This window comes from Hypanus sabinus, chromosome 7 (assembly GCF_030144855.1).
Source record: "Hypanus sabinus isolate sHypSab1 chromosome 7, sHypSab1.hap1, whole genome shotgun sequence".
Lineage (NCBI taxonomy): Eukaryota > Metazoa > Chordata > Chondrichthyes > Myliobatiformes > Dasyatidae > Hypanus > Hypanus sabinus.
In genome coordinates this window covers 80093246-80107737 of record NC_082712.1, presented here as the reverse complement: position 1 = coordinate 80107737, position 14492 = coordinate 80093246, and the positions used below count along the sequence as shown (strand labels likewise).

The 14492-nt window shown below is 45.1% G+C and overlaps 1 protein-coding gene across 1 annotated transcript in view; it reads right to left on the bottom strand.

Annotated features, from left to right (window-relative positions):
- Positions 1-13927, bottom strand: part of LOC132397490 (insulin receptor substrate 1-like) — a 134493-nt gene extending 120566 nt beyond the window's left edge. Inside the window, exon 1 of the mRNA XM_059976320.1 lies at positions 13378-13927. Within this exon, the coding sequence (XP_059832303.1) occupies positions 13378-13723 (346 nt within the window). The 5' untranslated portion in view covers positions 13724-13927. The remainder of the gene's footprint in view (positions 1-13377) is intronic.
- Between the last annotated feature and the right edge of the window lie 565 nt (positions 13928-14492).

Genomic DNA, 14492 nt, shown 5'->3' with positions numbered 1-14492 from the left:
GCTTTTCAATTCTAGAATCAATTTTGTGAACCTCATTTGAACCCTCTCAAATGTCAACACATCCTTTCTTAGATAAATCCCAAAACTGCTCACCACACTCCAAGTGAGGCCTCACCACTGCTTTATAAAGCCTCAACATTACATCGAATTCTCAAACTTCTGGTAATGCCCTCCCCCTCCTGTCTCCTTCACCATTCCTGTTTCCATCTCTCACTTTATCACCTTACCTGCCCATCACCTCCCTCTGATGCTCCTCCATTTTCCCTTTCTTCCATAACCTTCTGTTCTCTCCTACAAGATTCCCCCTTCTCCAGCCCTTTATCCCTTTCACTAATCAACTTCTCATCTCTTTACTTCACCCCTCCGCCAGTTTCACCTATCACCTTGTATTTCTTCCTCCTCCCCCCCACCCCCCAACCTTCTTACTGTGACTTCTCATCTCCTTTCTCGGGTCCTGATGAAGGGTCTCAGCCTGAAACGCCGACTGTTCATCCTTTTCCACAAATGCTGTCTGGCCTGCTGAATTCTTCCAGCATATTGTGTGTGTTGCTCAACATTGATGATTGGGAACATTGATGATCATCAACATTGATGATTGGGAAGTTTTTAAGGAACAACAGAACTTAACTAAAAAGACAATACGGGGAGAAAAAATGAGGTACAAACGCAAGCTAGCCAGGAATATAAAGGAAGATAGCAAAAGCTTTTTTTTAGGTATGTGAAGAGAAAGAAGATAGTTAAGAACAATGTTGGGCCCTTGAAGAATGAATTGGGTGAAATTGTTATGGGAAACAGAGAAATGGCAGAAGAATTTAATGAATACTTTAGATCTGTTTTCACTAAGGAAGACACAAGCAATCTCCCAGATGTATGGATGGGCCAAGGACATAGGGTAACAGAGGAAATGAAACAGATTGACATTCGGAAGGAAACGGTGATGAGAAAACTGATGGGACTGAAGACTGACAAATCCCCAGGTCCAGATGGTCTGCACCCTAAGGTACTAAAGGAGGTGGCCCTGGAAATTGCGGATGCATTGGTAATCATTTTCCAATGTTCCTTAGATTCAGGATCAGTTCCTGAGGATTGGAGAATGGCTAATGTTATCCCACTTTTTAAGAAAGGAGGGAGGGAGAAAACAGAGAACTATCGACCTGTCAGACTGACATCGGTGGTGGGAAAGATGCTAGAGTCCATTATTAAGGATGAAATAGTGGCATATCTAGATAGCAGTGATAGGATTGGGCCAAGCCAGCATGGATCTACCAAGGGTAAATCATGCTTGACTAATCTGTTGGAGTTTTTCGAGGATGTAACCAGGAAGTTAGACAGGGGAGATCCAGTGGATGTAGTGTACCTCGATTTTCAGAAGGCTTTTGATAAGGTCCCACATAGAAGATTGATGGGTAAAATCAAAGTTCAGGGCATCGGGGGGGAAGGCATTGACATGGATAGAAAACTGGTTAGCAGATAGAAAGCAAAGGGTCGCGGTGAATGGGTGTTTCTCGGAATGGCAGGTGGTGACTAGTGGGGTGCCATAGGGCTCGGTATTGGGACCACAGCTGTTTACCATTTACATTAACGATTTGGATGAAGGCATAGACAATAACATCAGCAAATTTGCTGATGATACTAAGCTGGGTGGCAGTGTGACATGTGATGAGGATGTAAGGAGAATTCAGGGTGACTTGGATAGGCTGGGTGAGTGAGCAGATACTTGGCAGATGGCGTTTAATGTGAATAAGTGTGAGGTTATCCACTTTGGGAGTAAGAACAGGAAGGCAGATTATTATCTGAACGGTGTAGAGTTAGGTAAGGGAGAAATACAAAGAGATCTAGGAGTTCTCGTTCATTCGTCACTGAAGGTGAATGAGCAAGTGCAGCAGGCAGTGAAGAAGGCTAATCGAATGTTGGCCTTTATTACAAAGGGAATTGAGTACAAGAGCAAGGAAATCTTCTTGCATTTGTACAGAGCCCTGGTGAGACCACACCTGGAGTATTGTGTACAGTTTTGGTCTCCAGGGTTAAGGAAGGACATCCTGGTTGTAGAGGAAGTGCAGCGTAGATTCATGAGGTTAATTCCTGGGATGTCTGGACAGTCTTACGCAGAGAGGTTGAGAGACTGGGCTTGTACACGCTGGAATTAAGGAGATTGAGAGGGGATCTGATTGAAACATATAAGATTATTAAGGGATTGGACAAGATAGAGGCAGGAAATATGTTCCAGATGCCTGGAAAGTCCAGTACCAGAGGGCATGGTTTGAGAATAAGGGGTTGGTCATTTAGGACAGAGTTAAGGAAAAACTTCTTCTCCCAGAGAGTTCTGGGTGTCTGGAATGCACTGCCTCGGAAGGTAGTGGAGGCCAATTCTCTGGCTGCTTTCAAGAAGGAGCTAGATAAGTATCTTATGGATAGGGGAATCAAGGGATATGGGGACAAGGCAGGAACCAGGTATTGATAGGAATTGATCAGCCATGAACTCAGAATGGCGGTGCAGGCTCGAAGGGCCAAATGGTCTATTTCTGCACCTATTGTCTATTACGTCCTTGCTCTTGTATTCTAGTTTTCTTGAAATGAATGCTAACATCACATTGGCCTTCCTCCCCACTGACTCAACCTGCAAATTAACCTTCAGGGAATCCTGCACTGAGACTCCCAAGTCTCTACGCCTCAGAGTTTTGAATTTTCTCTCCATTTAGAAAATAGTCTACGCTTTTATTTCTTCTACCGAGTGTGCATGACCACACACTTCCCAACATATTATGTGAACCTATTGTTCTGTGATTACGCCCTCAAATCAGTGATGGAATGTAGCTTCTTCTAGCTCCTCAGTTTTCAAATCACTCTCTTGTCACTTGCTGAACTGGATCCAGACAGCTAGCTTCAGCCTCCAGACAAAATCTCACTATCTGCCCAAATATCCTGTCGTACTGATTTCTCCCGGTACTGTATTGTGCGTGGTTGGTGGGTGGAATAGAGAAGTGATATTCAGGTGAATTCAGCCAGGCAAAAAGATTTCACAGATGCTTTGTCAGAGTAATGTGGTGGGGTGAGGAGAGATTACTCGGATACTTCCTGTACCACTTAAAAGCTCTTCGCAATGTTTTGAAATTCTAAAATCAGAAAGAGATTCAGAATCAGGTTTAATATCCCCAGCATACATCGTGAAATTTGTTGTCTTTGCGGCAGCTGTACAATGAAATACATAACAATAGAGAAAAAAACTGAGTTACAGTGAGTGTATATATATACATGTGTGTGTGTGTGTGTGTGTAATTAAATCATTAACTTATACAAGTAGTTCAAAAATAGAAATAAAGAATTTGTGAGGTAGTGTTCATGGTTTCGATGTCCATTCAGAAACTGAATAGCCAAGGGAAAGAAGCTGTTTCTAAATCATTGGGTGTGTGCCTTCAGGCTTCTGTACCTCCTCCCTGATGGTAACAGTGAAAACGACACATGAGCTGCGTGATGGGGGGTCCTTAATGATGGACGTTGCTTTCTGAGACACCACTCCTTGAATGTCCTGGATACTACGAGGCTCTTGCCCACGATGGAAGTGACTGAGTCTACAACTCTCCGCAGCTTATTTCAATCCTGTCCAGAGTCCCCCCCCCCCCCCCCCAATACCAGATGGTGATTCAGCCATTTAGAATGCTCTCCACATTACATCAGTATAATTTTGCGAGTGTTTTAGATGAGATACCAAATCTCAAACTCCTAATGAAATATAACTGCTGTCTTGCCTTCTTTGTAGCTACATCAATATGTTGGGACCAGGTTAGGTCCTCAGAGATATTCACAGCTATAAATGTGTTTTCTTCCTTTCCTTCCTACCATCCATCTTTCACTATCTGGAGACTCAGCCAGCTCGATCACAAGCACAATCCTCTCCACCGGAGGTCACCTTCAACAGGCAGCCTTCATCATTAGAGACCCTTACCATCCAGGACACGCTCTCTTCTCTTTACTGCCAGCAGGGAGAAGGTACAGGAGCACAAAGGCGTACACGTAATGTTTTAAGAACATTATGCTGCCACTTCCCCACTGCCATCAGAATTCTGAATGGACACTGAATCTGAAAACACTACCTCACTATTTTTGCTTTCTTGCACTATTTTTCACATATCTCTTATTGTAACTTATAGGAGTTTTTATGTCTCACAACATACTGTTGCCGCAAACCAACAAATTACACAACATTTGCCAGTGATTCACTTCCAAGAGGACCACATCCTTGTCGAAGAGTTTGGAGACTTTCATGCCTCAATGACCTGGAGAACTATACTGCCTGCAATCAGGGCTTTATGCTTTGGCTCTTGGTAGGGTCACCCATGCTAAACATGTTCAAAAGTAGAGGCCAGACTAAGAGTGACCCAACAGTTCTCCAAGTTTGGGGTTCAGCTGAGGGCTAACAACCCTGACTGGTCAAACATAACTGTTACAGAAACAGCAATGGAGAACCCTTCTATATCTGATGTGATGGTATTCCCGAGTCTCCACCTGGGACTTGCAAAACCGACAGTAGTGAAAACCGTGAGGAAGCTGCTATCATGATGAAGGAAGCCCTGAGACTGCCAGAGATGGAGGACCTGCACTGATGCCCTAAACGCCCGTGGAGTAACAGGTAGTAAGTAATTAGGTCAGTCAGTGATTCTGATTCTCAAGAAAACACTTGAACTTCTGTCACAAATCAGTACAACAGTCACAGAGTGGGGTATCTCAGAATAAGGCTACTGCTTTCCTAATGAATAGATCTGTTGTCCTAACCTTTTAAAGGTATCTTATTCTGTCCTTCCTTGGAGTTAATGTACAATTTATGTAATTTTGTAATTTTAATAATCACTGTAATTTTAAAAAAATACTCTGCCCCTCCAAATTACTCCTCCTAGTTTTTGAACTATAGGCTGCAGGAAACGCCATGCATACTGGTAACCATTGTTAACTCCGTACATATCATCAAAAAGATGCAAAAGAAAACTCCCTCTGCACTGTCCCATCCCTCAGGACAAGACACAAAGTAAAGTTCCCTCTGTGTAGCTACACATTCCCAATGCAGGATCAGGAGAAGTCTGATGGAGAATTAAAACTTCCTCTCTATGCTAACCTGTTACACACTCCAAAAGGCAAGAACAGCATCAGTTACAGATTGAATCTCTCTCTGTACTCTCAGAGCAGACACAGCACAAGTTAGATACAGAGTGAAACTCCCTCTATACTGTACAATCATACACTCCAGGTCAGAGACAACATGGGTTAGATACAGAATGAACCACCTTCCAAACTGTCCCATCACACACTCCCAGGGCAGAGACAGTATGGATTTGATGCAGAGTGAAACTCCATATACACTGTCCCATGACAGGGATAGTATATCACAACAGCACATCAATTACTCCTATCCCCTGTGCCCAGCTTTTAGTCCAAAGGCAGCATTTACAATCTGTAGACAGAATACAGATGAGTTGGCATGGAGACACCGACGCCCATAAAAAAACAGGCACTAGTCAATACAAGCTTGTACCAGGCAGAGACAGGATCAATATCCAACTGCACAGCCTCAAAGATCAATCGATCAATCAATTAGTGACAACATTCTCTGATTTATACAAAAAGCAATGAAATCAGCAAACAAGTTTGTCACATGGAAGCAACTGAGGGAGAAAATGAAATGAACTTTTGAAAAATGCATCAGAGAATGGTCAAATACATAAAAAGCTATTTACAACATCAAAAGTCTATTCAAGTCAAGGGGCTGTTGTTCATTTCAGCCGAGCACCACATCTTTCTGTTCATGTGTCATTAACTTCTCACTTCCCCTGAAGGCACCCATGCCATTTGCAGCCATCAATTGGGAGCAAGCAACATATTTCCACTGATCTCTGGTTCAAGATGTTACATTACAATTATATGGAGCACTGGTGCAATTGTAACTGGAGTGTCATGCAGAACTTTAATCTCCTTATTGAAAAAATTGAGGCCCTTGCTAAAGAGGGGACCTGGAGAAGGTTCACCAGTCTGGTTTTTGAGACTGGTGGTCTATCATATCAGGAGCAGTTAACCAGCATCTATTTCTTGAGGGTTTAGCAGAGTACGACATCACCTCATTAAAATATAAAAAATATTATTGGGGCAAAACAGGGATAATTTTCAGAACGATAAGAAATTGGAATTGCTGGAATCTGGAACAAACAAAATAACAAACTACTGGAGGACCTTAACAGATCTGAAACATAAACAGGAGAAAATTTGCAGATGCTGGAAATCCAAACAACACACCCAAAATGCTGGAGGAACTACGGAAAAGAGTACAGCTGGCATTTCATGCCAAGACCCTTCAGCAGAACTGGTGGAAAAAAAATGAGGAGCAGATTTAAAAAGGTAGGGTGAGGGGAGGGTAAAACACAAGGTGGTAGGTGAAACTGGGTGGGGGAGGGGTGAAGTAAGGAGCTGGGAAGCTGATTGGTGAAAAAGATACAGAGCTGGAGAAGGGGGAATCTAATAACAGAGGACAGAAATCCATGGAAGAAAGAAAAGAGGGGAGGAGCACCAGAGGGAGGCAATGGCAGGCAAGGAGATAACGTGAGAGAGGGCAAAGGGGATGGTGAATGGTGAAGAATAGGTGGGGGAGGGGTGGGAGGATGTCATGCCATCAATTTGGAGGCTACCCAGACGGAATGTAAGGTGTTGCTCCTCCAACCTGAGTGTGGACTCATCACAACAGTAGAGGAAGCCATGGATTGACATATCAGAATGGGAATGATAATTTCCCATTCTCCAGCCCTGTATCTCTTCCACCAATCAACTTTACAACTCTTTACTTCACCCCTCCCCCTCCCAGTTTCACCTATCACCTTGTGTTTCTTTCTCCCCTCCCCCAACCTTTTAAATCTACTCATCTTTTTTTCTTCAGTCCTGCTGAAGGGTCTTGATCTGAAAGTTTGACTGTACTCTTTTCCATAGATCTGAAACATCAACTCTCTGTTTCCTTCCATGGATGCTGCTTGACCTACTGAGGTCTTCCAGCAGGCTATAGGGCTTTGCTATGGGGTGAATTCTCCCTGGTTGAAGGACGGAACTGGTGAGAAATTCTTTGGCTCATTGAAATCCTACATCCCAGACAACTGCAGGTGCCCAGTCATTGCACTAAAAGATAGCAGACTTCAAAATATTAGATATTTTTTATTCCAATGAGCCTTTACCATTAACTGAGAGGTCCATGGACCCCAAGTTGGGAACCTCTGCAAATGAGAGATACAATCACTGAGTAAGAAATCAGAGTACAGGTGGAAGATCATCTAGGGTTTTGTTGATTCACAGACCAGCCTTGAGAAGTTGAATTGTCTATTTCAGGTCGTATTGATTTTTCGCTCTTGGATTCCCTTTTCCTTACCTTACATCCTTGACCCACATTTGGACAATCATATATAGAACTATCCTTCATTCTAAGGACACTTAAGTTGCTACTTGTCCTTCCCTTTTCAATTTTCCATTTGGCAGCGGACAGGCTCAGAGACTTGAATGCCCTAGGTGGTGTCAAGTATGTGCTAGGATGTGTCTAACCAATCTTGTAGAGTTTTTCGAGAAAGTTGATGAAGGAAAGGCAGTGGATGTTGTCTACAATATAAGGATTTTTGCAAGGCATTTGACAAGGTCTCACTTGGGAAGCTGGTCAAGCTGGAATTCAGAATATTGTGCTAAATTGGACTTGACATTGGTTTTGCAGTGGTAGGAGATGCTTCTCTGACCGGAGGTGTAACTCATGCAGTGCTGCAGGGATCACCGCCAAGTCCATTGTTGTTTGTCATTACAGTATATCAAAGATTTGGATGATAATATTGTTAACTGGATCCGCAAATTTGCAGGTGATACCAAGACTGAGGGTGCAGTGGACAGTGAGGAAGACTATCACAGCTTGCAGTGGGAATAAAGGGCTGAAAAAGAGCAAATGAAATTTAATGCAGACAAGTACGAGGTGGTGCACTTTAGGAGGACAAACCACAGCAGGACTTACACAGTGAATGTAATAGAACAAAAGGATCTAGGAATACAGGTCAACAATTTCTTGAAAGTGGGGTCACAGCTAGATAGGGTAGTAAAGAAAGCTTTTGGCACATTGGCCTTCATAAATCAAAGTACAGGAAATGAATGTTATGTTGAAATTGGTTAAGACATTGCTGTGGCCTGATTTGTAGCATTGTGTGAAGTTTTGGTCACCTTCCTGTAAGGTTGAAAGAGTACAGAGAAAATCTACAAGGATGTTGCTGGATGTGGAGGAACTGAGTTATATGGAAAGATTGAATAGGTTAGGACTTTATTCCTTGAAATGTAAAAAGATTGAGAGAAGATTTGACAGAGGTATACAGAAGTATGAGGTATATAGATAGACTAAATGCAAGCAGGCTTGTTTCACTGAGGTGGGGTGAAACAAGAGCTAGAGGTCAATAGTTAAGTGTGAAAAGTGAAATGTTTAAGGGGAACGTGAGGGGGAACTACTTCAATCAGAGGGTGATGAGAGTGTGGATTGAGAGGCCAGCGTAATAGTGGATGCAGGTTTGATTTCAACATATAAGAGAAATTCAGATTGGTACATGGATGGGAAGGATATGAAGCACTCTGGTCCAGGTGCGGGTTGATGGCACTTGGCAGAGTAATAGTTCATCACTGAATAAATGGGCTGAAGGGCTGGTTTATGTGCTGTAGTGCTCTATGACTGTATCATTAGAATGCAGGCCACTAGCCAGCATTCAAATCGACAGCAGAGGTACTTTGATTGATTTATTTATAAAAAAACTAGCACAGTCTGATATGAACCAAGCCCAAGGACTTGTATTTTCGTCAAAGCCAACCAGATCAGAACATGAAACACATGGTCAGGTTTCATCAGGCTTGGGTTGGGTAACACTTGACAGCTAGCCTAGTTGTGTCTGCACTGGTAAAGGAATTAGTGAAAGGCTAAGCGATTGTTTGGAAATTCTTGACGCTTCAGCATCTGGTTACCAGGTCCTCTTTCAAAATCACCCTTTACATTTGTTGTTTACTGCTCCCTTTAAGAACTCACCAAGAGTCTGTTCTCATGCTCCTTTTGATCTCTCTGGAGCCTCGTCTCCTGCCCTACATCTAAACTCTACTGTACTACTGGGTGACATTTACAAACTGTGAACTAAAAATGTGTTGGAGTATTGAGGACTAACATGGGTGGCGATGGAGATGTAAGGCACTCATTCCCTCTGCTAGCCTGTAGGTCACCCTTGAGCAAGGTGTAGCCCAGCACAGCACCCCCACCCCCCATCCCACCCCAATCAGTGTCACGTGAAGTCACGGGAGCAGGGGGTAGATGGCTGGATGAGCAGCTATGGCATATCACAAGCCGTGGTTATGCAACCACTGACGTCAGGCAGACAATCTCTAAGGAGTATTGATAATGGCACTGCCCAGAGGTGGGAATGGCAAACTACTTCTGTAGAAAAAATTTGCCAAGAACAATCACAGTCATGGAAAGGCCATGATCAGCCACATTATACGACACCGCACGTGAACATCCAATATTCCAGAAATTCTGTCAGTCCAACATAAACGCACTGAATTACCAGATACCTCATCCTGCAGTTACATATGAAAGTCATCAGATTTGTTAGAAATATGAACGAACTAGTGTAACAAATGGTAGTGCCCCTATAACATCTTAGCTTGTTTCTGTGATAGTGATCATTGTTGTTACAACAGTTTAATTGAACCCTTTCCACCATACTGCAAAAATTTGGCTATTTAGCTTGGGCTTCTGACTGCTGGTTTGGATCTTAGACCATAAGACATAGGAGCTGATTCAGGCTGTTCAGCCCATCGAGCGCGCCTAATTCATTATCACTTTCAACCTCATTCTCCCCTTACCTTTGATGCCCTGACAAATCAAGAACCTTTCAACCTCCACTTTAAACATACCCAATGATTCCACAGATTCACCACTCTCTGCCTAAATAAATTCTTCTTTAATGGTTGGATACACAGACTTAGATGTTTAATATATCAATGTCTCACATCACCAACCTTGAAGGGGGGCAGTTGCAGAATTAAAAAGTTCCCTAAAGTGTTGCCTGCAGCATCCCTTAAACTAAACGTATTTTGGAAGAAAATAAACAAGTTTCTATTGTGTTTTCCTGCTAAACAAGATATGAAAGGACCTTCTTCACCCAGAGAGAGGTGAGTACCTGGAAGACAGTGGTTGAAGCAGAGTCAATAACAGCATTCTGGAGATGCTGGAAATCTTGAATAAACACATACAAAGTACTGGAGGATCTCAGCAGGTCAGACAGCACCCATGGATGGTAATAAAGGTCTCAGCCCATAACGTCAACTGTTTATTCCCCTCTGTAGATACTGTCTGGCCTGCTGCGTTCCTTCCAGCCCTTTGATCATGCTGCCCAGCAACCCCTGATTAAACACTAGCCTAATCCCAGGACAATTTACAATGACCAATTAACCTACCAACCAGTACGTCTTTGGGCTGTGGGAGGAAACCAGAGCACCCAGAGGAAACCCATGCAGTCACGGGGAGAATGTACCCATTCCTTACAGGTAGTAGTGGGAATTGACCCCAGGTCACCGGTACTATAAAGCATTGTGATAACCACTATACTACCTGCCACTCCCCTACAGAACAGAGCCAAATGACTGAACTAATGAACCAAAGCACACATCATTGAGGTGTGGGGAGAGACCAAAGCAACTCGAGGAAACCTATATCCGTGTGTTTGCAGGGGCAGCTTGCAAATTCTGCACAGGCAGCAACAGATAACAGGACTGAACCTTGGGTGTGGGAGGTATGAAGACAAAGCATTAACTTGCTGTACTACTAGCAAACACCCTTCTACAGCAGGGGTTCTCAAACATCTTTTTGTGCCACAGATCAATACCATTAAGTAAGCGGTCCCGGGGCCCCAGGTTGGGAGCTTCTGATCTATAGAAAAGATAAAGAGTCTATCTTTATTCCTTTCATCAGAGCTCAGCCTAAAATGTCAAGTGTTCCTTTCAATAGATGCAGCCTGACCCAAACCCGCAGAGTTCCTCTAGCATTTTGTGTATGCTACTCTGGATTTCCTGCATCTGTGGAATCTATTGTGACGATGTTCCAGTCCCTCATTGCTCAATACGAACAATCTTGCTCCACACGTCAACTTTAAACACCCATCCCAAACCTTCTAAATGTCCTCCAGAATTGACGCTTCTATACTTGGGAAAGCTCTCTGCCTATCTCCCTCTCTCCTCTCCCCACCTTCTAAATGTCCTCTAGAATTGACATTTCCATCCTGGGGAAAGCTTTCTGCCTATCTACCTGTCTCATGGGTTATAACCCCGGTCTCCCTCCGCTTCAACTGCTCCATGGAAAACAACCCAAGTTTGTCCAGCCTCTCCTGAAACTCATATCCTTCTAAACCAGGCAGCATCCTGGTGAACCCTCTCCAAAGACTCAACACCCTTCCTATAACAGGATGACCAGAACTGCACACAATTCTCCCAGTGAGACCTAATAAATGCTGCACCCTTCCTTCTACAGCAAGGGCACCCAACCCTTTTTATACCACCACCAATGCCATTAAGCAAGGGATCTGTGGACTCCAGGTTGGGAACCCCTGCTCTGCAGTACAAAGTAAGATTGTCTCACAAATGTATAAAATGGTACACACAGAGAGGGAGACAAGCTATAAGCTAACAGGAAAAGGACAGAAAGTAAGGAGAGGAGCAGATAAATGACAATATTAAACCCAGAACAAAGAGTTTCGGAGGCACAAAGAGACTTGGCAGAATACCAGATGAGGAGGAGGATGAGAGAAAGGGAAAACTAAACCACAGAAGACAATGTGTACATAACAATGAGGGTGGTCCTGTGAACGAGGCAGAGAGCAGGTAGGACATGGGGTAGTGATGGAGATAGGAAAGATGAGAGCAAGGCAAATGCTGCAAAGGTGTGCGCATGTAAACAAGGAGGGTGGTCCTGTGAATGAGGCAGAGCAGATAGGAAAGGGAGGAGTGATGGAGATAGGAAAGATGAGAGCACGGCAGAAGCTGAGAAAGGTGTGCGTGTGTGAACAAGAGTGAATATAGAGGTGAGAGGTGGAGAAGGTGGTGTGTGGGAGTGTGGGAAGGAGATAGAGAAGACAGGGAAAGTGAGGACAGATGGGAAGGAGGATAGTTGGCGATTAGCAGTGGTGCAATTATGATGGGGAGGGGGGAAGCTGGAAGGCGGAAAGGTAGTCTGAGTGGGAGAAGGAGGGAGTGAGTGGGGAAACTGATTGAGAGGAAGGGAGGAGAGAGTTGGCAATGGGGAGACAGGAGGGGAGAAAGAGAAAGGATGGGGAGGGGAAAGTAGTGTGGGAGGGGAGGGGAATATTGGAAGGTGGGAGAGAAGGAACAGGGAAGCTGAGAGGGGAAGGGAGATCTAAGAGGTGAGGCATGAGTCATGGAGGGGAAGAGGGGAGATGGAAGGGAGAGATGCAAGTATGGAATAAAGATGCAAGGGAGAGAAGGCAGGCGAGAGATGGAGGGAAGGAGAGAGTGTGAGGGAGAGACAGGCGGAGCGATGGATAGAGGGAAGGTGTAAGTCATGGAGGAGGAGGATATGATGGAGTGGCGAACAGACAGAGTGACAAAGGTGTGAGGGACGGAGGAATGAGTGTGTGAGGGATAGACGAACAGAGATGCAAGAGATGGAGTGACGAAGGTGTGAGGGATGGAGGGATGACAGTATGAGGGATGGAGGGAAGGTTTGAGAGATAATGAGAGAGGAAAGGAGTTATGAAGGTTTGATCAACAGAGGGACGGTGTGACGACTGTGTGAGGGACAGAAGGACAACTGTGTGAGGGACGGAGGGGTGAGGGAGTGGAGGGTCGGAGGATGAAGTTGCGAGGGACAGAGGGACAGCATGATGAAGGTCTGAGTGATGAAGTGACAAATTTGTGAAGGAGAGGGACGAAGGGATGGAAGATGAAGTTTCGAGGGAAGGACGGACAGTGGGGGTGGAAGGGGATAGGGACGGGAGGGGGTCGAAGGTGCGAGGGACAGAGTGAAGAAGGTGCGAGGGACCGGAGGGATGAATGTGAGAGTCGAAGAGGATTTTTGAGAGACGTGGTAATGAGGGAAGGAATTAGTTATGAGGGTTTGTGTGACGGTGGGACGCCGTGATGAAGTTTCGAGATTTATGAGGGTTTGAGGGACGGAGGGAATATTTGAGAGTTTGAGTGAGTGATATGTGCACCGAAGTGCGCGGGAGCGGCGGAAGGATTCAGGGTGCGCGGCGGCGGTGAGGCGGTGGGGGGCGTGCCGGTGTCCGACGGGCCGAAGCGTCGCGCTTTTTTTAAAAAAAATATTTGGAACCGTACCTGGGGCCAGCAGCTCGACGATGGCCTGGTACCAGCTGTCCTGCTCCTGCGGGCTGTCGGCCGCCACGGAGAAGCACTCGTCGCGGGTGTAGATGGCCAGCAGGTACTTGCTGCGGGAGTCGGCGCGCTTGTTAACGTTGAAGCAGCTGTGAAGCGGCAGCGCGCGCTTCGGGCCCGCGCCCCCGCGTCGGAACTTCTTCTCGCTCTCGTAGTACTCGAGCCGGGCCGCGCCGCGCTCGCTCGCCGCCCGCAGCACGAAGTACCTGCGGTGCAGGCTCTTGCACTTGCGGAGATTCCCGCACTTCCTCACGTCGCCGTCCAGGCAATCCTCTGCAGGGTTCGCCATTGCAAAAAATATATATTTCACATGCAAAAATAAAAAATCAGTCCTTCTCCCGCCCCGTGCCCCGATTTTTCCTTCACATTCCTCGCTCTGCTTGCCTCCTGGTTTTGCTCCCGATTAATTTGTGCACACGACACACCCCTCCCCGTACTGCAAATAAAACTTTGCAATAATGTTTTTTTCTCTCTCTCTGTAAATCGCTGTCCCTTCTCCACCTCCCCACACAAGCGTTCTGCCACCCCGCTCCTGGTTTGCTGTTAATTTCTGAAGAAGCGCCTCTGACCGGTCCGTTTGCAGATTTATACACATACACACTATATTTCGGGTGCATGTGGATTTTTTTAACTGCTGGGGTAGATTTGCATTTCTAAATAGGGAGCCAGGACCCACAGACACACACATAGAGAGAAAAATAAAGTCTGCGCAACCTGGGTCCTAGCGTCCACCGTTGTGCAAGGTTAAAAATGCTCTTAAGAACGATCAATGCGCTCCCAAAAATACATAGTTCGCTGATTCGGTAACTCCCAAGTTCTAATACACAACTAACTCCCCTTTACTGCCCAGGTACCCTCTAGACCAGGAGTTACCGACCTTTGTTATGCCATGGACCAATACCATTAAACAATGGGTTCGTGGAAGAGCTCCAGAGATTAAAAGAAACTCTTCTAACTTTTAATGAGGGATTCTCATTAAAACTTGCAAAATTCTGATGAAGCTCAGCTAGAGGAGAGCTGTTTCCTCTGGCCAAGCTGCAGAATAGACATACAAAGGG